The 27,579-nt window shown below is 42.9% G+C and overlaps 1 protein-coding gene across 4 annotated transcripts; it reads right to left on the reverse strand.

Moving 5' to 3' along the window:
• Positions 1 to 3,671: 3,671 nt before the first annotated feature.
• Positions 3,672 to 27,170, reverse strand: rps6ka4 (ribosomal protein S6 kinase, polypeptide 4). Of its 4 annotated transcripts, none has more exons than XM_042092165.1 (18): positions 26,083 to 27,170; positions 25,667 to 25,738; positions 25,279 to 25,346; positions 24,810 to 24,960; positions 24,512 to 24,627; positions 22,168 to 22,275; positions 21,209 to 21,289; positions 20,463 to 20,566; positions 19,873 to 20,023; positions 13,392 to 13,553; positions 12,673 to 12,798; positions 11,764 to 11,897; positions 11,408 to 11,501; positions 11,004 to 11,174; positions 9,201 to 9,392; positions 8,129 to 8,288; positions 7,162 to 7,325; positions 3,672 to 6,748 (listed from the first exon to the last, which is right to left on the reverse strand). In XM_042092165.1, the coding sequence occupies exons 1-18, from the start codon at positions 26,171 to 26,173 to the stop codon at positions 6,512 to 6,514; spliced, it is 2,382 nt and encodes a 793-aa protein (XP_041948099.1). In that variant the 5' UTR covers positions 26,174 to 27,170; the 3' UTR covers positions 3,672 to 6,511. The 4 variants fall into 4 exon arrangements, with proteins under 4 accessions (XP_041948099.1, XP_041948097.1, XP_041948098.1 ...); XM_042092163.1 differs by having other exon boundaries at positions 13,392 to 13,652; XM_042092164.1 differs by having other exon boundaries at positions 21,209 to 21,292.
• Between the last annotated feature and the right edge of the window lie 409 nt (positions 27,171 to 27,579).

A 27,579-nucleotide genomic window follows, 5' to 3' on the forward strand; every position in this document is an offset into this window, starting at 1 on the left:
TTTTTTTTTCTTCTTCTTTTCAGATCTGAGGCCATAATCCTGGACTCCACAGATCCCGTGGTAAGCCTTTGAACAGGAGCCCATACCTATCACTCTCACATGGAAGCCGGGTGGTTTATAGTTTTGTTTTTGCGTTTTTTTGGTTTACATGCCCGACATCACCAGATCCATTTGGGTCAGTGTGCTAGTCCCTCTGTGTGCAGTGTTATTTGTGCTTATCAAGTGGAAGTTTTTTTTTTGCTCTTGTTGTTGCTGTGGTCTGTGGCAGACGCTTGAGTTGCTCGCTCGAGAACGGCAGTGTCTCCAAGACGGCTTGTGTTTGTTTCTCACTCACTTGGAGTGCAATTCAATAATCAGCACGAGCTGAGGAAGGCGCGGAGGAGAGGCAGGGAGAAGAGAGGAGGTATAATTGGAAAAGGGAGGCTTTGGCGCTGCATCAGAGCCGCACAAGAGACCAAGGGTAGAGGCAGAGAGAGGGAGGGAGGGAGCCGGATGGGGGTCATCTCTCTCAAATGAACCAGAAATGAAGGGATGAGAGTGATGGGGATGGGGCGAAAGACATGGAGCCGAGAGAGGGTGGGGGGGGGGGGGGGTTGGAGCCAAAGGGGAGGGTGAGGTTAATGGAATTGGAGAAGAGTGGGGGGTTAAAATGGCATGCGAACTGAAAATGCCCTTTCTAGTTGGTGAATCGATTCACCGTTTGTCTGTCTGAAAGCTTGCCACAGCAGTTTGTGGGGGGTGGGTGGGTGTATATGAGCCTTAGGGGTCCTGGGGGTAGGGGGTACGCCAAAAAAAGTGGGCCAAATTCCTCGATGTCCCCTTGTTTCATTTAACTTAGGATACATTTCATCATTACATGAAACTTCGCTGCCGCAGCCAGAGGTCTAAGCCACTTTAAACCCTGCGCTGTTCGAGTTCAATATTCAAGGGTATAGTTAGCATCGCGTGGCCTGGTTTGATTGTGCCATCCATTTATTTCTGATTCAGATGTGACATTCTCGGGGGTTAATGAGACATTTGCTTCCAGCTCCACTTTGTCAGTCATTTGCTGATGGGGTTGACACCGAGTGTAATTTGGTTCACTAATCACAAATGCATTCTGTACTGTATGGCAGACTGAAGTTTAATTAGTTTCTAATGGCTTTTACCTTAATAAAGTAACTAATGGGCCTTTATGTGTGTCTGTGAAGAGTATTAGAGAAAATAACAATGACAATGTCTGCTTTTAAGCCAATATATTTAAGCCCCCAGAACAGGTAGACTTTGAAGTATTTGGATGCAATTATTGCAGTGTAATGGCATATGTAAACAAAATCAAATCATAAAAAGCAAATCATAAAAAGTAAACACTTTTAAGCTGTCGCAAACTTCTTTCTGTTGTGTTACAATTATGTACTTGAGTTAATTAATATTAAAAACATTCACTGGAGCTGACTAATTCATGTGGACCAGTGGGAACGAACACAGTGATCTATTGACACACGGTGTTTGAAACGAGACCTATTAAATATGCCAAATAAATACAACTCCTCCACTGAACATTTCAAAGGGGCACACGTGGAGGGTAATTGCTAATTTCCAAGAATATGAACATTAATTAAAAGAGCACCAGGCTCACCGAAAAGTCCCCTGAGACATATTTACAAGCAACTAAAAAGACATTCATTTAAAAAATAAAAAACACACACACATGCAGTCCTTCTGGGCGTAAATAAGTTAAGAGTTATATCATTGGCATTTGGACAATTTAATTAGCAGATGATTGTCTGTGCCACATCAGTGGGTGAGCTGGAATAAAGTGTTTGAGTTTGCATGTATACACAGACCCAGTCAGATGTCTCAGATCTGGTCCCAGATGTTGACTGTTGCAATATTAAAATGTCTTGTGTAAATGTCACCCAGTGAGAGAGTGCACATCGAGGGAGAGGAGACACTCCCCACCAATAACCCACAGTACTTGGCCTGGACTGTGTTTGTGGCTGGCATCTGGCTAATGCAGTATTCAGCACTGTCTCTAGCAAAGCATAAGGACACTGACACTGTCTGTCATTCCTCTACAAACACATAAACTCACACACACACACAAATGAAACATCTTTAGCTTTTGTGCAATGTTAGACTCTGTAGTAATTCCTCTGTCACTATAACACACATTCTTTATGACATTATGTAAGAACAATGCAAAGCCATAACATCTATGCAATGCTATGCAATATACTTTATCTTTATGCTTATATTTGTCACACTTTAAGGCTAGGGTAACAGTATTGTTTGTTTTCAGTAGCATGGGAGAACATTTAACATCATTCCGACCATAAATTGAGAAGAATTGTGATATATCTTTTCAGTAGGCATCAAGTACCACTATAGGCATCATTCTAAAGCAGTTTTACACAAATGGTCATGATGGCATATATACATATATTTTCTGTGCAAACTTATTGCACTTAGGCTACTGCATTTAAAAGTCAAATAACTCCAACACACACTTCCAGTTCAGTTCTACAATCTGTTTCTGTGAAGGTGGGCTTAACTGTACAACTATGGTCTCATTTCTATTTTCAAAGCATGCCTTTCCCTTTTCTTTTCGAGATGAAATGCAGACCAACCAGCGCAGGTAGAGTAATACCCTTTCATATAGCCTACCTACACCTTTTAGGTTCCCTTCATCTAGGTAAGGTACCTGAAAGCAAAGAAATACCTTATCCATCCCTTTGGGCCTCAAGTTCAAATGGACAACTCCACGTGAACACTGAACTTGCCTAGGCGTCTTCCATGAAATGGGTCCTGTCATGTTTAGCTGCTTAATAATGGAGAGCGTTTTTGGAAAGCGCGGGATGAAAGTTTGATGAGGAGAAAAGGAAAGTGGAGGATCTGCTATGAAATCAACCTTGACGCACTTACTGACACTGGTAAGGCTGCACTACCACTGTGAATTATTCAGCGGCCTTGTGGGGAAACACACTGTAAGACAAAGTCAGTATGTGTGACAGGTTAGCAGGCTCTCTCTCTCGCGGCCTAGTGTGCGGTGCAGCTGCGAGAGCGCGCGTGCGGTGGGGAGCCGGTTGTTGCGGTCTGGCAGGAAACGAGGACGTGAGCAACAGCCAGAGAGACGGTTCCACTGTCCGTAGCCCCGGCTGGTTAGGGACAATATTCCCGAAAGTCCATTTCCAACAAATTACACATTGGCTGTCTGTACGGCGAGCATATATGAAGACAAACCTTGGGTCACGACCAAGAGTGGGGATTGTAATTGATGGAATCGTTTTGATTTAGCTTTCGATCCATATCCATCTGTGTCATGCTCAATATATCACAATTTCCTATGCAAATGATTCCACTCAGAGCTCATTTTGATTAATGGCATGATGGCAGTCACATCATGGCCAAGTAATCCAATGGCTTCCTCCTGCCTTTATTGTGCCAGACAAATCAAAACAGCTAAGCGCCACACTGACCCCTGGTGCCAATCAAGCTGAACTGCATGACTGTCGATATGAAGGAACCAAGGCAAGGCATTATACCAGCCAAGCTACAGCTATGATTCAAATGGCTGTACTACTGTAATAAAATGTTGAAGGCTAAAATACAGTATGACAAATTAATCGTGCATTCAAGATAAACCTAATTTTCTCACAATAAGAAAACAAATTGGGTAGTACATCGCCATATAATATGTGACATTTTATAAGGCTCTCGCACATTGAATGGAATAATACAACTAAAAAAAAAGATACATTTCCGTATGTGCATTGTAATTTGACACTCGATTTCAACTGTGTCCATGATGCAACACAAACCACCTGCCATTATTTGAATACAGAGCACTTTGAAAATTATGATTTTAATTTAAATTTTTGTTTTTACAAAATGTTTTTGGCAAAATGAGAGAGCAGAATAACTTATTAAAGAGGTTATTTAAATGAAAAAAGTACATGCATGACAGAACAATAACACAAAACAGTTACTAATAGTCAAAAAAGTAGCGTTCTCATATTTTAAACTGTAGACATAAAATCATTGACAATTATATGTGTGAAAAAATATCTAAAATCAGAAATGCACAGTTCCATAATTTCACAATAGATGTCTTTTTTACTGATGCAGCACAAGGCAGCAAGACATACCATAGAATTACATAATTACTCAACATGAATGAGCACGAGGCGCCGGACAGAGAACCATTACCGAAACATCAACAGAACACGGAGGCAGAACAGAGGCAATAAATACTAAAGGTTAAGCAAGTTAAAGCTGATAAAAAAAAGAAAACATATTTTCAAAGATTAAAATTGTGCGACTTGAAGATTGACCAATAAAAAAAAGAGTAACTACAAATGACTGTCTTTTAAATGACCAGTGTCATTTAACCATCTTGCTCGAGAATCCCATTTCCGATAATACTAAAAACAATTCATTTGGTGTCTGATACAAATGGTGAGACCACAGTCGAGAGAGCATGATTGACATGTGTAAGACCAGGATGTCAGGCCACAACCCGACTCTGATGCACTCTCTGATAAAGATGGCCCTCTTGACCACATGCTGTCTCATGATTTTTATACAGGCATCTCAACCAGTGCCGAAGCTTAAAAAAAAAAAAAGAAAAAAAAAAAAAATTACACACACCGCCCTTGCAAATGTGATCATAACTCTATAAATATGCATGCAATCATCTCATAAACCAGGTACTACATTAAAATTTCCAAAGAGACATTCAAGAAAATGTTGATCACACACAACAATATCCTTGTCCTTGGCAAAAGTGTTCCTTTGTAATGAAAAACTCCAGTAGGTATCCTATCAGTGTATGGAGAAAGACATCCATATGAAGAGACCCCTGGATCTGCTCCCCTCAGCGCTCACACAGATTCAGTGTTGTGTTTTTTTAATGCAAGTATTAAATTGAGGAGGAACAGGGTTGCAAGACATTCAACACAGTGGGTGGGTGGCTGGTGGCATATGGTCACCTGCAGGCAGACAAGTGGAGTCTCTTTCTCTTTCTCTCCCTCTGTCAGTCTCTCTCTCCTGCCTCTCTCTCTCTCTCTGTCAGTCTCTCTCTCGTTCAGTCTCTCTCTCCCTCTGTCAGCCCCTCTCCCTCTGTTATTCTCTCTCCCCTTCTCTTGCTCTCTCTCCTTCTTTCCATCCCTCTCCCTCAGACCATCATCTCTCCAGCTGGGGGTCAAAAGGACTGGGAGTGTGTTAGTGTGTGTGTGGAGTCACTGTCTGTACCCAGCCTGGGATGCATGATGGAGCCCTTTGTTTTGTTATTTTTTAAAAACACGTGCAGAGTCCAGTCTACTCGTGGCCTGGACTCTGGTGACCAGCACTGCATCACCCCGCCTGCAGCAGCAGAAGTCCGGCAGCGCCTCACGCTCCCATGGCGAGGGGGAGGGGTGGCAGGGCGCCTGTAAAGGGGTGCTCACAAGCGAGCGAACACACACACACACACACACACACTTCGAAGGACTCTGGAGGGATACAGAGGGCTCGTGGTATCACAGACTGATCCGATAGCACCATGAAAGCACAGCAGGGAGTTGTTAGCAAAGGGTTCAGTCATAGGAACACTGAATATTAACAATTGCTGTTGAGAGTATTCACCACATTATACTGAGAGGCATGCACTTAGTAAGCTCACAATGGCACATGGAGAAAGATTGTACGCCTGACCCAGACAATCAGACCTAGTCGTTATTTGCTGTTGTCGATGGAACAAGTAAAAAAAACAATCTGTCATCAAGCCTCTGAAACTGTCTGAAAGCCACCCTTGATGTAAAACGCTGCTTATGTGCCATAGCTACTCTTACCCTGCCCCCTATTAGATGGTCTATAGTCTGGGGTCCACACAAAGGTCCTCTCCTCTCAGTACCTATGGCTTCAACTCTCCAATGGCTTCTTTTCCCATCTATCTTCAAAATGTCCCTTTTTAATATTTTTTAAAAAGCACCGCGGTGCCATAGAAAAACTCCACTCTTTTAAAGGTACATTCAATCGTAAGGGCAAACGATACAAAACAAACTAAAAGAAAAATAAACGAGACTAAAGGGTTCGGCAGTTCAACACTGGTAACATGCAGACGACACAATCAGCGCAGGAACGATTTTCGACCAGCGGGTTCAAAGAAGCGCCAACGTCAACAACAGCGAATAACAATTCGACACCAATTTTTGAACAATTAAAATTTTTTGCTTAAAATATACAACAGTTGTCTCCACTCTCTTGCTAACCCCAAGGTTGGCCAAAAAATAAACAGACTTCACATATCCATTCAGAATGAGTGCATACTTTAAGCCCTTTGCGGTCAGACCATGTAACTGCCCAAACGGCATATTACGCCACAATTACATGTCTGTAATTTGGATATTGGTGTGATTTAAAAAGAGTTTTGACTCCTTCGGTGATTCAGTCACACTGGAGCCCTGTAGGGTTCTTCAGCTTGGGTGATGGTGGTAGTAGTAGTGGGAGGGAGGGAGGGGGCACGCTCAGAGGCCTCTAGCCATAGGCCGACTCAGGGGTCAGAGTTCGGGGGGACAGTCTGCCGCAGCGGGGCCTTGGCCAGCGTGGCTGCTGCTGCCGCCGCCGCTGCTGCTGCTGTGGAGGACGAGGAGGAGGAAGAGGATGAGGAAGAGGAGCTACGCCGGGTCTCAACCCCAGTGCTGGTCATCTTCAGCTTGCGGCGCTTGGCCAGAGGGGCGTTGTCCACACTCTTCAGGAAGAAGCCCTCTCGCTTCCCCCGGTTGAATGCCTGTGTGAGACAGAAGGAAAGAAGGTTGTGGGGAATGGGAGAGACAGACAAACAGCGCTCACTGTGAGTGGTTATTTCAATACAAATATCTGTGCCTGAAGTTACCAGACATTTATGGACGCCATATATACTGTAGTCTCATTGCCTATTTTCAAATCTTACACATACCAGCTCACGCCTGAACACTTTAAGCCCTGCAATACAACTATATCAGCTGTCCAACTAGGCCCATGAGGGATATGGAGGGACCTTCCAACTGACTGCTATTAGTTCCCAAGTCATCTTTTTCAAAACAGGCCCACTGCATTCACAACATCTAAAGCAAAACCCAGGCAGCAGCAACAACACCCAACTTCTGAAAATGATGAACTTTGTAGAACTATGGTGTGGGGGGGCGGTGGGGTGATCTGTACCTTGTATGTAGCGTTGACGTAAGTGCGCACGGTGGGGCCACTGGACTCCAGCACATCGGGCGTGCACAGCGGGGTGGACGACATGTTGGCCCCGCCCTGGAGCCAGCCGTTCTCCTTCAGATCGCTCAGCTTCAGACGACGTTCGGGATCCACCGTTAATAAGCCTGCAGTGCCCAACATGCAAGACAGCGAAAAACACATCAGACCAGAAGTAGGAAGATGGGCAGAACAGGAGGAATAAGATATGAGAGAAAGGAAGAGTGGAAGAGAGGGACAGAGAGAAAAAGAAAGACAGAAAGATATGGGTGTTCGGAAAGACTGCCACGTGAAAAAGGGCTTTTTGCTGTTTAATAGAACAATGACAGTTCTAACCTGAGGTAATGTTAGGACAACTGCAATGACACATCTCAGCCTCCCAACTCAAAGTGAAAAAGTTCTAAGTGAAAACCTGTGTACGATCAGGTTGCCCATGCCAGCAGTGAGAAACTGTCAGACTCACTAACTTCAAGGCGCAAGCAAGCGCAACTCACAACGAGTTTGTGTGCGAAGTGGTGAAGGGAGCTGACAGTGTGTCTGAGGAAGTGTGTGATTTGAGGAAATGAGAGTTACAAAGGGGCTGGGAGACATTGCACAACTTACTAGTGTGTGTGTGTGTGTGTGTGTGTGCCAATAACTCCAAGCTAGTTATGCATTCATTTATCAGGAGGAAATGACAAACTGGGTCAAGCACCACCCTACAAATCGAGGAAATGTGGACTCCTCTGTAGCCTCCATGCCAAAAGCCCGGCAGACTGGCCAGCAGGGCCGAGGTGGAAGCCGTACAATCACGTGGTCAACCGCAGAGAATAAACAAGTCTGAACAATCACACAAGTCATAGGAAAAGTGTGCCTTTGTCTTTCGCATGGGCAAAGTGCTTAATCATCAGTGTCTTGTTGGGTTGATTTGAGTCATGTGATATCCTCTCACCTCTCACAAGCTCTTTGGCCTCTTCTGACACGCCTCTCCACGCCTCTCCATCCAATGAGAAGTCTCCCTCTTTGATCTTCTTCATGATGTCAGCGGCGTGTGACGAGGTCATGCCCTTCTTTTCGGTCTGGAAGGGAACCTGTCCCGACAGCATGGTATACTGAGAGACACACACACAGAGTGAGTGAGAGAGAGAGAAAGAGAAAGAGAGAGAGAGAGAGGTATGGAGAGACATGGTAGATGAGCATGATAATGATTTCTTTTAATGGCTTAAGCTAAATCACACACAAAAGTATTCCAGATGAATCCAGTAATTATTGAACATCTCTATAATTAGAGAGTAATGCCTCTTCTTGCCCTCACTCTCCTTTCCTTGCTCCTCCTCTTCCCTCTTGCCCTCCAGCAGAACTAGAGTAAAGTCAACTAGAGTTTAGAGTAATCACCCACTATGTGGATACTGTTTTTAAACTTGATTTAGATTTTGTGTTATTTAGTATAATTTGTATTTTAGTATATTCTTTATCTTCTACCGTCTTTATTGCTTAGCTGTGTTTTTTATATTATATACTTTTAATTACTTTTTTCTGCTGTTAGTGACTGTGTGTGTAATGTCTGTATGCTACTGAGACCTTGAATTTCCCCTTGGGGATCAATAAAGTATCTATCTATCTATCTATCTATCTATCTAGAGTCTAAAGTTTAGAGTCTAGAGCAGGGGTGGGCAAACTTTTTGGCTCAAGGGCCACATTGGGTTTTGAAAATTGGCAGGCGGGCCGCACAACAGCCCACCACCCCCCCACTACACACACATAAAAGGAAAAAAATAGCGAGCAGCCTGATAACCAAATGAAATGCTCGGCGGGCCGGATGAAAGTGCTTGGCGGGCCGGATCCGGCCCGCAGGCCGCAGTTTGCCAACCCCTGGTCTAGAGTTTTGAGTTTGTTTTGCAGCAGTCTGGAGGTCTATAAAAATAGTTAAGTTGAAGAGAGTTCATTCTCAGCAGTGTGGAGGTCTATAGTGAAATACAACTGAGAGCTGGTTCTCAGCGGTCGGTCTGGAAGGAGGTACGTACCAGGATGACGCCGAGGCTCCAGAGGTCGCAGGCCTGGTCGTAGCCGGTGGAGTGGAAGAGCTCCGGGGCGGCGTACTGCAGAGTGAAGCATGGCGTCTGCAGGGGAGCGCTGCCCGCCGGGAACAGCCGGGCGAAGCCAAAGTCGATCACCTTCAGCACCGCGTCCTCGCCCTCATCCGCAAACAGCACGTTCTGCGTGCAACAGAGGGACAGCAGTGAGACAGTGGATTACCAGTCTCCCTTCGTATTCACGCTCACCTAAATACTGTATGACAAACGTGCTGTTTGTTCACTGTATGTGAAATCTGAAGGTTCAATAAGAGTGAAACTAGCAAAATAGCTACAGTGTTTGGTCACAGGTTACACATTGGGCCAGTCTTCATGAATTCAACCGTTACACTGTTCTGTTTTCTACACTCACTGGCTGTGGTCTCACCAGCGCACAGCGGACGCCCAGGAAAGCCGCCCTGCCGTCTAATCGCCTCTTATCTCCAGTTCTGCGTTCATGTCAGCGCGACCGCACTACCATCAGCTCACTGCTCCCCGACTAACAGCACATCTGAACACGGAGAGCCCGAGCAACAAACGCACCGACGCCGAGGCGTGTGCCGCACGACAAGCGACCTAAATTAATAATTGAGCGTGGCAGCCTGGGAGGCACTGGGGAGCAAACATGACAAACATGCCAGGGGCACGGTGGGCCCGCTTACAAGCACATTACAGACAGGACAGCCGTGAGACGAGAGTGGGCAGGAGAGACGGTGTGTGTGTGCAACCGAATGGAAGGACAGCAAAACGTTTTTACAGTCTGAATGAATGCATTATTTGCAGGCACAAAGGAAGCGTGTGGCATCTGCATACACACTTTCGGTAGCTGTTAATCAGTCTGATTGAAGAGGTGATTCATACCAGTCATTTCCTGTGAAACACACATATTTTTATTTTTCTTACTCAATTGCTACCCCCCCCGGTGGCTTGAAGTTGGAAGATGACAGACGTAGCCGAACAAAAGCATGGCAAGCGAAGGAGTGAGCCAGATCGACGACTAGAACGTTCTCATTACAATCACACAGAGCTGTCTCGCACCAGCTGCCCGCCTCGGAGACTGCCGACTCGCCGCCTCCCCGTTCCACGACTGCCAGACAGCCGCTCTCTATTTTCGACCACTGCACACAATGCATGCGTCAACCTGCCACGGTGAAAGCACAAACATTTCTGACGCCCACCCCACTTCTTGATTCAAATGTCTTTCTGTCAGGCGAGAGAGTGTGTTTGCGTGTGTGTGTGTTTGTGTGTATGTGAGAGAGAGAGTGTGAGTGAGAATGAAAGAGAGATTCCACCCCCCACCTTACAGTGCCTGTCTTAGGTGGAGATGAAACTCACCGGCAGTACAATTTCTGTTCTGTTTTCTTTAGGGTTTGACACAGAAATGGGTGACACTGCTAGAATTATGCAAGAGACCAGGGAATAGAGCGGATTGGACGCAAATTTGGAACAACACTCATCAATGTCAGTTTTGTGTTTCCTAGTAACAGTTCAGACTCTCACCAATCAATTCTGCTAGCAGAGACACAAGAAATGAATCAACACTTAGCCATCAGAACATCTAAGTAAGCCGACAGATCTTTTCCTGAATGTTGCATTCTTCTTCACCTGAGCTGGTGTATTACTTCCTTTTTTCACAATGAAATATTGTGAACATAATTCAAGTATGAACTGTACAATACAAACACCACACTGTGGCGTAAAGGGATGGTAGCTCCCTGTGTGCTGGCTGGCTGCCTGAGTGGCGCCCCCACCCACCTCTGGCTTGAGGTCCCTGTGCACCACGCCGGCCTCGTGCATGAAGCTGACGGCCGACACCAGGCTGCTCATCAGCTTGCTGGCCTCCCACTCCGCAAACAGCTTCTTCCGCTTGAGGCGCTCCAGCAGCTCCCCGCCACGCAGCAGCTCCATCACCAGGTACGTGTGGTGCTGTGGAGAGGGTGGAGGAGGGGGGGTGGGGTAACATGAGGTCATCAGATGACAAGCGATAGGACATACAAACAGGGGTGTGGAAGGAATAGTGTTGGTGATACTGAAGATCATTTTGCATTTGCTTCTGTGTTTATCGTTGCTGTCACACAGCGTATGTAAGATTGTGTGTCTGTTGCTGTTGTGTGTGTGTGTGTGTGTGTGTGTGTGTGTGTGTGTGTGTCTTTATTTACCTGGTCGGTGTAAACTTCATGGAGTTTGACAATATTGGGATGAGACTCGCACTGCCTCAGGGCCGCTATCTCCTTTTGTGTCATCGACTCCATCCTGTAACACACATTTATGAGACACACACACACACACACACACACACACACTGTGACAACGACACCAACAAACCAACAGCGCCATCCAGATAAGCCTCTCCAGCAGTGCCGAAGGCCAACAGTAAATGATCCGTATTAAAGGCAGTGTTTGGAGAGTGAGTGTGTGTGTGTGTGTGTGTGTGTGTGTGTGTGTGTGTGTGTGTGTGTGTGTGTGTGTGTGTGTGTGTGTGTGCGCGTGTGTGTGTTGGGGTCCTTTGGCTCACCTACGGCTGACGATTTTGACGGCGTACTCCTGGCCACTCTGCTTGTGTCGGCACTTCCTGCACACAGAGAAGCTGCCTTCCCCCAGCGGAGGGCCCTGGAGCCACAGCTCATAGTGCTGGAAGAACTGAGAGTCCTGCAGGCACAGAGATGCAGGAGGGGGGGGGGGGCACACTTCAGCACAGAGCATATTTACTAGCTTCACTAATGGAGCTGAAGACCCTTGTGTGTGTGTGCACAGCATATAATACATATGCACACATAAGCATGAATCTGTAAATGTGAATTCACCTTTTTTTTCTTCTTAAAAAATCTAAATCATATTAAGATGGTCCAAAAGACTATGACTTCCTTTTGCCTGGTGAACCCCCATAAAAAGCATTAGCCAAGTCTCGCCACCCCCCATCTCACCCAACTCACTGAACCACTGATGTTCTTAAAGGTGCTCTAAGCGATGTTGAGTACTGTCACTTCTGTTGACGTTCAAATAAAACAGAGAGCTAGCTTGCCTCTCCTTTCCCTTTCCTCCTGTACAACTGACACTCTCCTCAACACACATCTTGTCTGTGAATGGCTGGAATTTTTGGAGCCTGGGCTGGCTACAGAGACTGTGTTTTTTACAGTGTATTGTGGGGATAGACAGCTAGCGGATTGTGAGGAGATGTTTGCTGTACAGGTATGTGACTGAAAAATGTTTTAGCTTAGAAACCGCTTAGATCACCTTTAAATTAGATTTTAAAAGAGATTTTATGAGAAATCTCAGCACTGGGATCAGCTGTGTAGCCTACCTTTAGCATTGCACTGCACTGGGATCAGCTGTGTGGCCTACCTTTAGCATTGCACTGCACTGGGATCAGCTGTGTGGCCTACCTTTAGCATTGCACTGCACTGGGATCAGCTGTGTGGCCTACCTTTAGCATTGCACTGCGCTGCACCGTGGCTGACCCTGGCTTGTCCACCTTCACCTGGTTCTCCAGGAAGTCCCCCATGACAACGTTTTTGTTGAACAGAATGGACGGTGCGATGAAGGAGTAACCCTAGAGGCAGAGCAAGCAAAAGATGGTGTGTGAGTGTGAGTGTGTGTGAGTGTGAGTGTGAGTGTGAGTGTGAGTGTGAGTGTGAGTGTGAGTGTGAGTGTGTGTGTGTGTGTGTGAGTGTGAGTGCGTGAGCGTGTGCGTGTGCGAGTGCGAGTGCGAGTGCGTGTGCGAGTGCGTGTGCGAGTGAGCGTGTGCGTGTGAGCGTGTGCGTGTGCGTGTGCGTGTGCGTGTGCGTGAGCGTGTGTGCGTGTGTGCGTGTGTGAGTGTGTGAGTGTGAGTGTGAGTGTGTGTGTGTGTGTGTGTGGTGATTTCTCAAAGCCAGCTCCACATTAATCGGGCCGCATGGTTTTAAACTTTCTTAGTTACAGAGGACAAATCGGCCTCATGCATCATACATTTATCAAAAGAACTAAGATAAATCTCTAGGGGGCCTAATAACAGCTCCTGACAGAATAAAATATCTACCTACACAGCATATTTAAGGTGCTAAGATAATGGAGTGCCTCGCAAACCCAGTTCTATTTCCAACTTGCAGGTGTCTAAGTTCACAGCACAGGGCTTGTGGGGAGATGGGGAGGGAGAACAGAATGTACCTGGAAAAGACGGTCAGTACTGGGAGGGGTGCTGGCGGGTGAGTAGACTGGATCCATCCCGGTGAATTCCTCGGCAAAGTTCCCCACGTCCAGCTCATTCCGCAGCTCAGGACGGAAGGGGCTGGCAACTTTTTTGGCGGCCAGATCTGACCAGTTGAGCCCCTGCATGTTACATGTGAATATTTCATTAATGAAGTGTACAGTGCAGTGTGTGTGTGTGTGTGTGTGTGTGTGTGTGTGTGTGTGTGTGCGTGTGTGCCTCTATTTAAGAATGGAAATAAAAGCAATTAACAGCATGAGTGAGTGAATGATTGAGTGAGAGAGAAAAAAATGAGAGGAAAAGAGAGGGAAAAATACAGATAAGGGATGAGAGAAAGTGGATTAGAACATTATGTCCAATATTCCAATATGTGGTTTAATGTTCTGCATTTCTCATTAGTGGGTCACTTTGATACTAAAAGTATGATTCTATGTAATGACTGTATGATATCTGTACTGTCCCTGTGTATATCTGTGTGTGACTGTGTTTAGAGATAAGCAGGAATATTATGACTTTGCAGTGTTTCACTGTTCTGCATGGCTGCGTCAGTAGCTATCTGCTCCGGATTGCCAGGCTGCCACTAATCAGGGTCTGATTCAGTGTAGTCCACGTGAGATGGGATGACCAACGCCATCTCCCGTCAGCCTGGAAGGATACTTAAACCCTAACTATTTCCTTGTCTAGTTAGAGCAGCTCATGAATCTTTAGGTGAAATCATGCTGTCTCTCCCTTGATGCGAATCATTGTAAATAAACTCTGTTCCTGATTTTTCATACTATTGGTCTGACTGGGTCTCTATTAAATCTATGGTATCAAAATTACCATCAGTTTATGGAGGTTCTACCGAGATTGATAAGGATTATATTGATCTATTGATTTAAGGATTGTTCTTTTAACAAAACTTACTGTATGTGATCCCTCAACCCACTGGAAAGACGCGCTCTCGGTGAGTAGTACGTTTTGTTCCTTTAAAGTGCTATTATGACTGCCATTTGGGCAAAGGGGGATTGCGTCGAGTAGAGCTCCCGTCTTAAAAATAGACAGTTTGGGTGGTAGTCTGTTGTAGCAGCTATCGGCCCGCAAAAAGAAGGAACAAATTGTGTGCGCACACAGGTTGGGCTTATGTCAATGAATCTCCGGAGAGTTACAGATGATTTGAGTACGGGTCTGGGTGAGAGATCACAATCACTGGGTTTGCTAAATTGGAAAATCTGTCAAATTTTGAGACCAGTTACTTTACGGTAACCAATCAGGAACATGAGTTTATGAGTTTATGTCTCAACATGTATGTCTATGTATGTTTCTGACCTATGGGGTTATGTGTAAGTGTGCTATGCAATTGTCTGCTACTCTCTGATACTAACATGTCTGAGTGTCAACCTGTCTCTGCTTGAACTATTATTTGGCATAGTTTGTTCGGAGCTGCAAAGTTATTTGAATCTAAGAAAACCTCCGCCTCATCTGTGTTGTTAAGGGAAAGTTAACTTACTTGGCAGCTTTGTCTGTCTGTGGCAGCCACACATGGTCAGCAGCATTAGTTGGACCAAACTAAGATAAAGGTTGGGACGCCTATTCAAAACATCCCAGTGCTGCTAACATTGTGTGTCAGCCAATCAAATATATCACAAAATAATTAGGAGAAAGAATGTGTCTAAAACTATAGGCTACATGTTCTGTGTTGCAACTAAAGACGGAGTTCGTTTTGTCTTTGTCTTCCCTCCTGTCAAGTCGACATGAGGCCTGAGTGAGTGTGTGTGTTGGTCAGCTGATATGCATGAAGGTCACATATCTGTTACAGACTGTAACTGAGAATACACATACTTAAGTCAAGAGTGGCAACATGTTTTGTTTTGGTTTGTGTTTGGTCAACATGCCTTAATTATTTTATTTTGTTTGAATAATTTCTACCTTTGGAACAAAATGGAGGGGGGTGATCTTTCAGTCCTGGTTCTGGGGATGGGTCTCTGGAAACACCCGTAAGGGAGCTGAACACGCAGCAACGAGTAAACCAGAGACTTACAAGCAGACCAGGTCTGTTAAGTTGCTACAGCCCATCCTATCCTTTTTTTCCCCTGGTGATTCAGGCCCTAGCCCTAGAATAAGATATACTCAGAGAAGCCTGAGATTCTAATATATGAGAGATCTGCTCACAACAACAAGTAAGGTAACAAACCACCAACATTTGATTAAGTGACTGAGTAGTCACGCTTGAGTTTTATGACTATGGGTGTAGTTACGCTTGACTTATGTAGCCACTTAAGTATACTGTATAAGCACTCTTAGAATGTAAAGCTCTTTGTTTCAACCAGCTATGGTTGTACTATCCTCACTCTTTTTGCAAAGATTCAATATAATTGGATGATTTTGATCACTGGCTCCTGTCTCATTATCTTGATTCCGAATTGATTTACCTAACAGAATTGCGAGAGGTCCCAGGATTCCAACATCTGGGGTCAGAACGAGCTTTCTGAAAAACCGTACACGGTGAGGTCTGGCACCTTGGATTTGGAATCCTGAAAGCCCTTAGTTGTCTGAGAGCAAGGCGAGATGGCTGATCTTCTGACCCCCGGTGACGGGATCCTACTGAAAGGGAATTCTCCTGAGACGTCGGAGCGAGAACCAGTGATAAAGCAAAAAGGGTTGATTCATCCAAAATAGAAAAACTACTAGGAAGGCTATTTGGTAGCAGTAGTGCTCATTGGTGAGGGAAATAACAGTTTTGCATGCTATTTGTGATGATCTAAAGTGTATATTTACACGGTTAGCCTCACATTACTTTGATTTAATCAATGACTAAAATGTCATAGGGTCACAACCTCCTACATCATCCTCCAGTGTTTTATATACATTTTGATATCTGATATCTCCGCCTAGGAATATCTGTTGTTGTAACTAAATTTAGTGAAGCTTTGCAGGGAAAATGAAATGCTGTGTGCTGTGCTATAAAGAGTGTTGAATGCCTGGACCAAAGCATCAAGGCCATCCTTGCTCTCCCCAATCCACTACAAGTCACAGGAGCACATATGCGAGATGATGGGTATGTTAATTATATCAGATTACATATTCCAGTTATAAATTTAATGAAGGCCCCATAGAAAGTATGACCATTTTGCTTAAATACAGGCCAATTGTTTCCCCAAGCTCCCTGCTCCCCATGCTAATAGAACCTGACCCAAGTTATCCTGTTCCACGTGTAGGCCGCAAACACTGGAAGCCATGCGGACGCTATGTTCCTGCTTCAAGGTAGACACAGATGTGTTTTGACTGTTGATTGGCTAGGTGTGTAGGCCTTGAGCCCTGCCAGGTCCTGCTTTGAGTGATGCCACCATACACTATGGTGAGCGACTGGCTGAATGGACGACAGTGGAAGACATACAGGTTCTGAGGGCAGAGAAGGTTCTGGATAAATGAGGGGCACAAGTGGCAGAACTTGTAGCTTGGACATATGTATTAAGCATTGCTCCACAATCTCGTGCTTCTGGCAGTGACAACACTGACAAGAGTTGAAGCATATCAGTTAAATTCATACTTAAGGGCCAGTTTAGCAAAGTTGTAATCTTACCAACAGCAGTGAATTTATTAAATTGTTGATGCTATGACGCACTTAGCTCTAGGACACAGTGTTGTACGCGACAACACTTTAGCTAAGGGAATAATCTTGTAGCCTTGCTGCAGATCATAAGGGGCAGTCTGATTAAGAGTAGTCTGATAACATAGACAGCTAGCTCTTGCAGTGCATAAAGTTATGATTAAAGATAGCTTTTTCTTTCATGGAGGATGCGAGGTTGTTTATGTTCACTTCACCGAACTAATTTTGAACTAATAGGTTCATATGTTTATTAACAACACACCCACTGCAGTTGTTATATTGGTATTATTATTATTTTTTCTCATCATTGACATGGAAAAGGTTTTACAACGTTTTTGCAGCTATGCAAACCAGTATCAAGATGATAATGTGGTATGATGACATACATACTAGACCATATCGTTTACAATTATTTTGGATACAGCAATACAATAAAATAAAATAAAACACACCTTTCATTTGTTTCAGACGTTCAGAATATGTTCAGAATAAAGTGCTAACCAAATTCTTTAAAACATTCCTTTAGGCCTGCTTTAAACAATGTGGAAAAAGGTTAAGATAACTTAGCTTTGCTGTATGATAAACAATTCTTGATATGAGGCACACAAGAAAAAAAGAGTATCCATGAAGATCATGATCATGTGAATTTATATTTCATTGCTAATTACTAATTTGGTGACTGATCATAGCAGTATTGCAATTGAAATCTTTTAATAATGTTAGCTGAAACTTAGGAAGCACTACTGGGGCCTTGGGCCCAGATATGTATATCTATGTGTTTTGTTTCAGGTGCACTCAGTGATCAAAAGGGGGAGCCTTACAGACTCTACTTTTTCCTATTTCTTTTGTCTATTGTTTTTCCCCCGCTCTTAAACTGTTTGGTTAATGTTTTTATCACTGGTACTCTGTGGTATGTAAACTTTTCTTCACACCCTGTGAGAAATCAAGACAGTCAGGGCCACTTTTATACATGTAACCATGTTGTTTCATTTGATTCATTTCCTTTATTGGGTTCTATTTGAGAATTGCTGAGAGACATTTCTTATGTGTTTTGGTTTTATATTCAGCTTTGCCTAAGTATAACACATGGTAAAGAGACACAATTACTGCATTACTCTCAGTTAAATAGTAGGCTCATTCTGATTCAATCAGATTTGTGCTATTGTTTGGTGTCAAAGGGGAACTTGAGAGTATTTGATTCAGAACTTATTATTTTTATATACATGTGATTTATGTCCTGATGCCTCTAAATCGGTTGATAATCTGAAAAGGTGGTACACCAATGGGATTATCCCAACCTGATATAGAAATTATATAGACGAGTTTCTGAATAGTTTAGGGGGATTGACCAAATATATTATTTTTGATTTACTGTGGTTGTTATTGTACACCAATCATGTGTAGCTATTTTTCATGACTTATGAAGAAATCAGTTAAATCATATATCTAGTCATGTACCTGCTTATTTGGATCTGACTAACTTTGATGAAACAATTGTTTCAAAAATATAATCATTTATATTTTGTGCATTTTCCCAGTGGCACTATTTGATGAAATGTTCCAGCCATAAAGGCTGAAAAAGGGGGACTGAGAGAAAGTGAATTAGAACATTATGTACAATATTCCAATATGTGGTTTACTGTTCTGCATTTCTCATTAGTGGGTCACTTTGATACTAAAAGTATGATTCTATGTAATGACTGTATGATATCTGTACTGTCCCTGTGTATATCTGTGTGTGACTGTGTTTAGAGATAAGCAGGAATATTATGACTTTGCAGTGTTTCACTGTTCTGCATGGCTGCGTCAGTAGCTATCTGCTCCGGATTGCCAGGCTGCCACTAATCAGGGTCTGATTCAGTGTAGTCCACGTGAGATGGGATGACCAACGCCATCTCCCGTCAGCCTGGAAGGATACTTAAACCCTAACTATTTCCTTGTCTAGTTAGAGCAGCTGATGGATCTTTAGGTGAAGTAATGCTGTCTCTCCCTTGATGCACATCATTGTAAATAAACTCTGTTCCTGATTTTTCATACTATTGGTCTGACTGGGTCTCTATTAAATCTATGGTATCAAAATTACCATCAGTTTATATACTTAAACCCTAACTATTTCCTTGTCTAGTTAGAGCAGCTGATGGATCTTTAGGTGAAGTCATGCTGTCTCTATATGGTAATTACCATCAGGGAAAAAAGAGAAATGGCTTCAACAGAGCTCCCCCTCATTTGTAATGTATGACCGTACATTTCATTTCATGTTCTTCAGTACATATAATACCTCTGAGAGCCTCATGCCGACCTGCACCATACACCCCCCCCCCCCCCCACCCGCCGTAACTCACTAGTATGCTGGCTGGCTACAACCCTCCACTCAAGATGGCAGACAGCAGCTTTCTTTTCTTTCTTTCTTTCTAAAACCAGAACACTATAATCCAGTGAGGCAAGATTGATTCCCTTAAAAGAATATAAAGTAAAAGAAACGTGTTTTTTTTTTGATAAGCTGGATTGTTATTCTCCACATAAAGGGGTATTCATTCTAAACATCTGCTCTGACACTGAGCATCTGAAAAATCGATACATCACAGAATACACAGTCACATCTACAGTAATTTCCTGTGTATTAGCCGCATTGTGTATAAACCGCAGGACAGTGTTTTATGCAAGTTAAAAAAACAAAAAAACATATTAATAACATATTAATACTGCCCCCGTGTATTAACCTCATAGCTGAAGAAATTTTGCAAAATCAATGTATAAACCTCGGCTAATAGTTGGGTAATTACGGTATTCTATATACCTAGTGTTAAAGAAGTTAATGAGTGTTATAGATAGAAGAGTGGTGGTGTGAGGACCTTAAAGAACGGATGAGTCTTGATGTCGTCAGCACCCTTGGGTCCTGAGCCGAGTCGCTTGTGAGGGTCTTTGACCAGCAGCTTCCTCAGGAGGTCCTGCGCCAGGAGACTGATGATGGACGGGAACGGGGGCTCGCAGCGCAGGATCCGCCTGAGACACAGACAGAGAGAGGGACGAGAGATAAGATGGACACAGGGCAGGACAAATGAGTACACCGTATGTGGACAGATGACTGGAGCAGGGTTGCTACCAATTTTCATTAGCATTGAAAAATGTTTCCACGTCTTTTCAAGGACCTTACTGAAATGTCCATGTCCTTAAATAACCCAGAGCACAAAATTGCATACTTTAATCCCAATGCAACCTTTTCACTCCTTTTCCAATAGGCTAGTGAGGCTATGTCAATTCAAGTAAAATTGCAAAATTATCCATAGAAGAGTATGATTATTTCATTGTACATAAGACAAAATCAAATTCTATGAATTCTACTGAATTTAATGACTTTTGGAAAATTCCAATTTCAAAACAACAAAGGATTTCAGTGAGCGTGGGAAGCTTGTGGAAGTGGCTCTGACAGACAGTGACTCACTTGGACACCTCGCTCTGCGTATTCCTCTCGCCCTCCAAGGTGAACGGCGAAGCTCCAGTCAGCAGCTCAAACATGAGGATCCCCAAACTCCACCAATCCACCGACTGCACAGCAATGGGAGAGCACAGACAGGAATGAAACAGGGTTGAGTTTGTGAGGATGCACAAAAATGACAAGGAACAGAAAGGACAAAAAACAGTATTGACAGGACACAGAAGGACAAAGCAGACCCAAATTGGAGCAGGTCTAGGCGACACTTCATCAATGGTGCCCTTGATTAGTTGCACATAGCTGTTCAGTCAATTTTACCCGCTTAAACAGCCTTTGTCTAGGTTTTGAGGTCAATTGTCTGCCATGTTTTAGCATGGATGGAGAATCACTCTAGAGTACACAGACGGCAATAATTGCCAACAAATGCTCCATTTCCCATGATGCAGCTCAGCCCGACACTCGCTAATAACATCACAATTACAAAGCTAACTAAATGTCACGAGTAAGAAAGCTCAACTGGCAGCCATTCTTATGCGTTTGTGTGTCTTGTGACAACTCAATGAGATATCAAAATTATTTTGTTCACTGTATAATAGAAAACCCCATTGATGCAGCATTTACAAACACCACAATGGTCCTGTAGTCTGAGCTTATAGCAGAGGACATACAGTATAGTGTTATACACCAGATCAGGTGGGCATAAGCCGAGAATAACTTTGCATTCAGAGTGCATGAAAGGCTGGAAGCCCTCTTACCTTGCCATGTCCCGACTTCCCACGGATAATCTCAGGCGCCATGTACTCAATAGTGCCACAGAACGAGTAGGTCCTCTCTTTCTGCTAACACAGAGTGTTCCATTAGAACACTGAGGTCAGAACCAATGACCAATTTGAAGGTATTAAATAAAAATGGCATACATTGTGTGCCTGAGTGTCTGGTTCAAAAATAAACATAGTGGATATGAGTGTCTGGTTCAAAAATAAACATAGTTGACAGAAATGCTAGTTTTTTATTTTACACTGGCCCTAGCTCTTATCAAATCTAACAAATGTCTAGTGTAAAAATTCAAGCCACCTTATTCTATATGCATGATAAAAAATACTGATTATCTTGTCATAGCTTGTCTTTGGCTTTCTTCTTTCTTCAAAGTAAGGTCAGAGTTTTAAATTCCATTTGTGTAACATTTGTTTCAAAAGGGTGGCACCATTCTACTGCCTCATCATCATTAAATTTGGATGTATTAATCTTAGTCTCATTAATATTTGTCTGGTAAAGCTCATGTTGACCATGTTTTCTTGTGAATTGCAGTTACAAATGTTTCTGATATAGACTCATCGGGTATAAAGTATAAAGATTTTGTCACATACCTCCAAGATTACTTATTTCAGAGGCATAATCTGTGGAGAGGCTGGAGGGTTTTTTCTAACTAACGCAAACAAATGGTCCAAAAGATCAGTGATTTTTTAAAATTCCAATGTATAAGATAACTACATCCTTGGAGACATCTGGGCAACTGGACTGAATAAAACAATTCTTGGTGTCTTTATTCTTGACTGTATGATGCTATTATTGAGTGTATATGTGTATTTGCTTGACAAAATATTGAATACAGATACAGCCTCCCCCACCATCCAAGCAGAAATGTCTCACTAGGTTGGTTTGGTTTAGCTGTAGTCAGTTTAATCACATAATCTGAGTACAAAGACAACAGTACCTCTTCCTCCAGGAACTCCTTACTCAAGCCAAAGTCAGTCAGCACCACATGCCCCTCGTTGTCCAACAGGATATTTTCCAGTTTGATGTCCCGGTACACAATGCCAAGCTGAAAAGATTGTGCCAAACAGAATCAAAATAAAGAACACCGTACAACTACAACACTGACAAGTACCCAAAGCTGTAATAAAGGCATTCTGCTGGGGAGCCTTGACAGAACAGCAGCAAGGCCATTACATTTAAATGGCTAATTTGTGCTCCGTAATTCCTTTAAAGTGGAGCCATTTACAGCTTGACAACCTTACAGTTTTTCCTCAATCATGCAGACATATTTCCCCCCCAAAGCTTAAAAACACATTCTCAGAGCAGCCATTCAAAATCACCACACATCATCACATTTGGCCAAGGCATCGTGTCGTTTTTCAGTGTGCTTGTTCGAAATGGACAAGCTACAGCACAACTGCTTAACATTTCATACAGAGGTGACAGGAAGGATACTTGCTTTCGGACAAGCCGGTCAGAAAACGTATTCTTCTGTCAGTCAGCTTACACACTTTCATTTAAAAAGGTTGTTGCATTGCAAATCACATAAGACAGACAGGGTGCCTAATGGGGTACTGTGCCCGTCTTGGTTCCTATTTCCCATGATGCTCTACGCATCTTACACTGGTTTTGACTGTAGTGAAACTGCCATTATCAATAGACAATGTAGCCGGCCCACACCTGTTTCAGTTGATCACATTGTGTACTTGATATGATGACATGGTGATGTTTTTAGTGTCATATTTGTGTGCGTCAACCTTTCGCCGATTAAAAACAATATAGGCTGGCTGCAAATTTGTTTTCTGTGTTCAGCTTTATCAACCGTCTCTGGTTCAACCATCAAAATGGAGTTCTCCATGTGGACACAGCAGTGCTGTACAGTGAACAGAGTGAACAGTGTGTGTGTGTGTGTGTGTGTGTGTGTGTGTGTGTTTTTTTCATCCAGTTACTAAAACTGGAATACCATGACATGCCTGGAAGCAGTTTTTTTTCCCCTATCTGAATAGTCAAGGAGCAAGGCTTGTACAAAACTCATGCCACGACCTAGGTGGGTGCACACATGCAAGTTTCACCAGCTGCTACAACTGCAGACTACAAATGATGTCCATTTCCTCATTTTTTTTCTAAAACTGATTCCGGTGGACAAGAATGACTTCATTATTTTTTGGTTACAATTCAATGTAAATTCTACTCATTTGGTCCACATATTTCCATCTGTGTTTCAAGAGATTTTCATCTGTAAGTAGAAATGCACCACAAGTGCAGAAAGGCTCATTATTACACCGACCGTACAACAATCGAAGCCCCATTGTGTAAAGAAGGCAGCGATGCTTACAACAAAACACTTACAAACTCTGAGTGGTATGTCAATAGATTCAATTCTTGGCAGTATAAATTACTTGACATAATATCACGGTCAAATGTAACACAAAAGAAGATAAAAACAGTCAATTGCAAACAACATGGAGATCTACAACATATAAAGACTACCAAACTTGCATGCTTAAAACCCCTAGTTAAAATATGTGCAGTACTGAAGCCCTGGGAGAAGCTGAGCATGTTTTTAAAAAATCAGAAAAAACAGGGTCTCTGAGGACCTACAAGGCCTTCAGTTGCTCTGACAAAATGAAATGTGACGCTACAACCCATGCGTGCTACTGACAAGATATAATCAATCCCATTAGCATATCTGCCAGCCACAAATACACAGAGCAGGCAAGCTCAGTCAGTCTCCTTGCAAATGGTTCTGGTTGATATTTTGGTGCATGCCCTAATGCATGCCTTGCACCTCCTGAGGAATCTGAACACAAGCCTGTGAATTCAATGGACTTTTTACAATGGCCTTCAGAACCTTTAACACTTTTCAGGATCAGCTGGTACCCTTAACATGAAGCTCAGACTTAAAAAATTAAGATCACCAATACAGAAGATTCAAAAAGTAGCCTAGTTATCCAACAGAAACAAATCCTGAGAGCTCTTTCTCAATGAATTGAACTTAAGTGAGGAGCAAAGATTGTGTCTTCGTGCAGAGTTGCTGTTTGTACTGTTTGTTCTTGACATTACATCTGAATTATGTCATACTTGGCAAGACAATACATGCATACCTGGACGCTAGACCGGGACTTGTAAACCCGAAAATGGATCATTTCCAAACTCATTTTCTTTAGCCCAGAACAGAATTTTGCACTGTTTCCACAGCAGAGAGTCAAACGTTTATAGTTATAGTATAATTCAGTTTGTCCAAGAGAGATTATTCTGTTGCACAAGTCTGACAGACATTCAACACTTGCTGAGGGTCCTACCTTGTGCAGATGCTCCAAGGCCAGGATGATCTCTCCGATGTAGATCCGAACTTCATCTTCAGAGAAGTGGTCTCGTTGGTAAAGATGGGTAAACATCTCCCCACCACTAACATAGTCTAGAAGAGACAGCATGGTATATCTTAATAATATCCCTGCAACACAGTACTGCAGCACAACCAAGTAAACCAAGCACCTGAAACATGCATCGAGACACATCATTTTCTAAACAAAGCCCAAAAAAACATACAAAAGCCATAATGTCAAATGTGTCATGCTTTTATGTCTAAAAAGTACCTACCAAGTATAAGGTGCAATTTCGTCTGCGTTTGGAAGGCATAGTGCAGTGTAACTAAAAAGGGAGACTGACGAATGTGCTCCAAAACTTGTCTTTCAGTCCGTGTGTGTTCGGCAGTCTTTGCCTTTTGTACAATGGCTGCTTTCTTCAACACCTACAGATGAAGGTACTCTAATTAAGACAGAATGACAAAAGGGATCCACCTAGTCTGATCTTCCCCATTATTACACTTTTAACTGAACATGGGTGCGTCCACTTATGAGGGAGAGCATAAAGGGAGTGCACATCTGAACGTCGGCCAAGAAACACTGAGCGATATACTTCCTCGTGATTAGGATTAAACCACACTGGGTAATAACAGCACCTTTTAGGATCATTAAGATTTCTATAATAAAATATCAGGTGTGTGTTGAAGAAGGGCCCACTGTGTGTATACAACACTGGATAATCAGACTGGAGCTGCAGTACTGACCTTCATAGCATAAAGCTTCCCTTCATCATGACCACTTGTCTTCCTCACGAGGAACACTTTTCCATAAGCTGCACAGCACAGGAAAAGAAAAGACATTAAAAAAATTATGATAAATGTGAAAACAACCAGAAAAAACAAAGGGACAGTACAGGAGCAACACTCTTGCTTCCATTGGCATGCTTGATTCTCATTCCGGCCCCATAGAGTTATCAGTCATCCACACAGCAGAGAGCACATGTACATACAGGCCTGGTCCTACAGCATACATTCCCAAATGAACATAGGCTACACCCATTTGAGGGTAAAGTTGATCAATCGGGAGGGTGGCTTTGGATCTTAAAACACACAAAAAAAACCAGCAAGAATGAATCAGTATTATGCATCTTACCTCCAGTGCCCAGCACTTTCAGAAGTTCAAAGTTCTCCACACCCACTTTTTCAGTGTACCCTGTAAGGTTTGCTGTAGGGCAAAGTTAAATATACAGTGAGACACACAGATACACAAAGGCTACTTGAGGCTCTCCCCAGATAGCCGAGATGCCACTAAGTACCAAAGAGCATCAATGCAGAATATCAATAAAAGTCAGAATATTGGTTTCTCATGAATGCCATCAGCAGGGTGGGTCTGCAGCTGCAGCAACATACAACGTAATGTAGTAATAGCGACATATCACGGCAGCAGAATGCTAAGACGAGTGTAGCCCTCATTCAGCGCACTGACAGAATATGAGGCACATTAGTGAGCGAAAAGTCACAGATTTATGACAGATTAATGGTAGTGGGTGAAACTCATTTGTTACTTACCATTAGTGATTTCGTGTTTGACAGTACATACTTTCTTCCTGGTCTCTTTATCAGAGTCCTCTCCACTACTGCTGCTGCTGTCTCCAGACATAGTGCTTATGAAATGTAAAGTAACTTATATTTCACAATCGAACAGCAAGCTGAATAGATTTCTCTTCCGGTGTATAACCTTATCATCTAAACTATACCACGTAAAGCAGTAGAAATGCACACTACCGATTACTAGTTTTTTGGCATAAAGTGCAGGAGATCATCTCGAATTGTCTGGTATTGATGGCAGGCATTGTTTTGTTTTTCACTTATGACCACCGTAAATCCCTTTGACATCCTGCTGTTTTGACTAATCTTCATAAGCTCGTCTCGTTGTTTGCAAGGGTTACACGACCCAAATAGACTCGCATAAAATATCAGCGAAGTTATCTGTAATAATTACTTTCTAGGTATATAAAGTCAACAAAATGCTGTGTATCAGACAATCATTGCCGCCCGAAACTTGAATTTCTTTTCCATTAACTCCAGTCAATTAATTGGTGTCGGCCATACGTAGATGCCATTTCCGTATTTTCTACTTCGACACAAACTGTCGCAAGCCAGCTAGCTTGTTGCTAGCAATCTGCAACTGGATACAATTGTAACAACTCAGTTGCAGTGACCTGTAGGGTTAACGTTAGCTAACGTTAGTGTTCTTCAGCATCAGTGGCTAACAAGGTATCTGTCTGTTTACAAGCTTGTTTTCCCGCACGCACGTATATTGTAATACGTATCCTGGCTACACTATTATATCAGCTGCGCGAAGCGAACATAACAGAACATGACAAGGCGGACTATTTTTCCAAGCTAGCTAGCTAGCTAGATTTCAGCCAGCTAGCTCGCTTACTACCAACAATGACAGACACTTAACATTAATTAAAACTCCCTATCTATGAGCCAATAAAATTATCGCAGTGACGCGCATCAGATGATATAAAATCGTCCCTTCCCTTTCTTCCGGATGTACTTCTGTGTTACTCGCGCTGAAAATATCGTTGCTAAAAGAAAACAAATTTTACACCAAAATGACTTTAAAAACTGTTGTAAAGACTGGATTACTTTGACTACGGAAGCCGGGGTGATCCAATCTGATTGTGGCTTTTTTTAAATTGAAATGAAAAGGGACATGTTCTATGGTTTACCTTCAGCCTCTTTACCTGTGTTTACAGGTTTAAAAGTTCAACATTTCATTAATCAACTTTCAAAATAGTTTGTAATTATTTTTTTTAATCATAAATGTTAATATTATCACATTAAATAGCCTAGGCCTAATCATAGACCTTAGGCCTTAGAGGCCCATAGAGGTTATCAATTAAGTAAGTAAGTCAATAAAATGTATTTATACAGCGCTTTTCACAGACATGGTCACAAAGTGCTTTACAATGTGCATAGACAATAGGCATAGTAAAATAGTCTAAAAAATAAAATAAAGTAAAAATACAACAAACCTAATGCTGATTGGCAGAA

This window comes from Alosa sapidissima, chromosome 5 (assembly GCF_018492685.1).
Source record: "Alosa sapidissima isolate fAloSap1 chromosome 5, fAloSap1.pri, whole genome shotgun sequence".
Lineage (NCBI taxonomy): Eukaryota > Metazoa > Chordata > Actinopteri > Clupeiformes > Clupeidae > Alosa > Alosa sapidissima.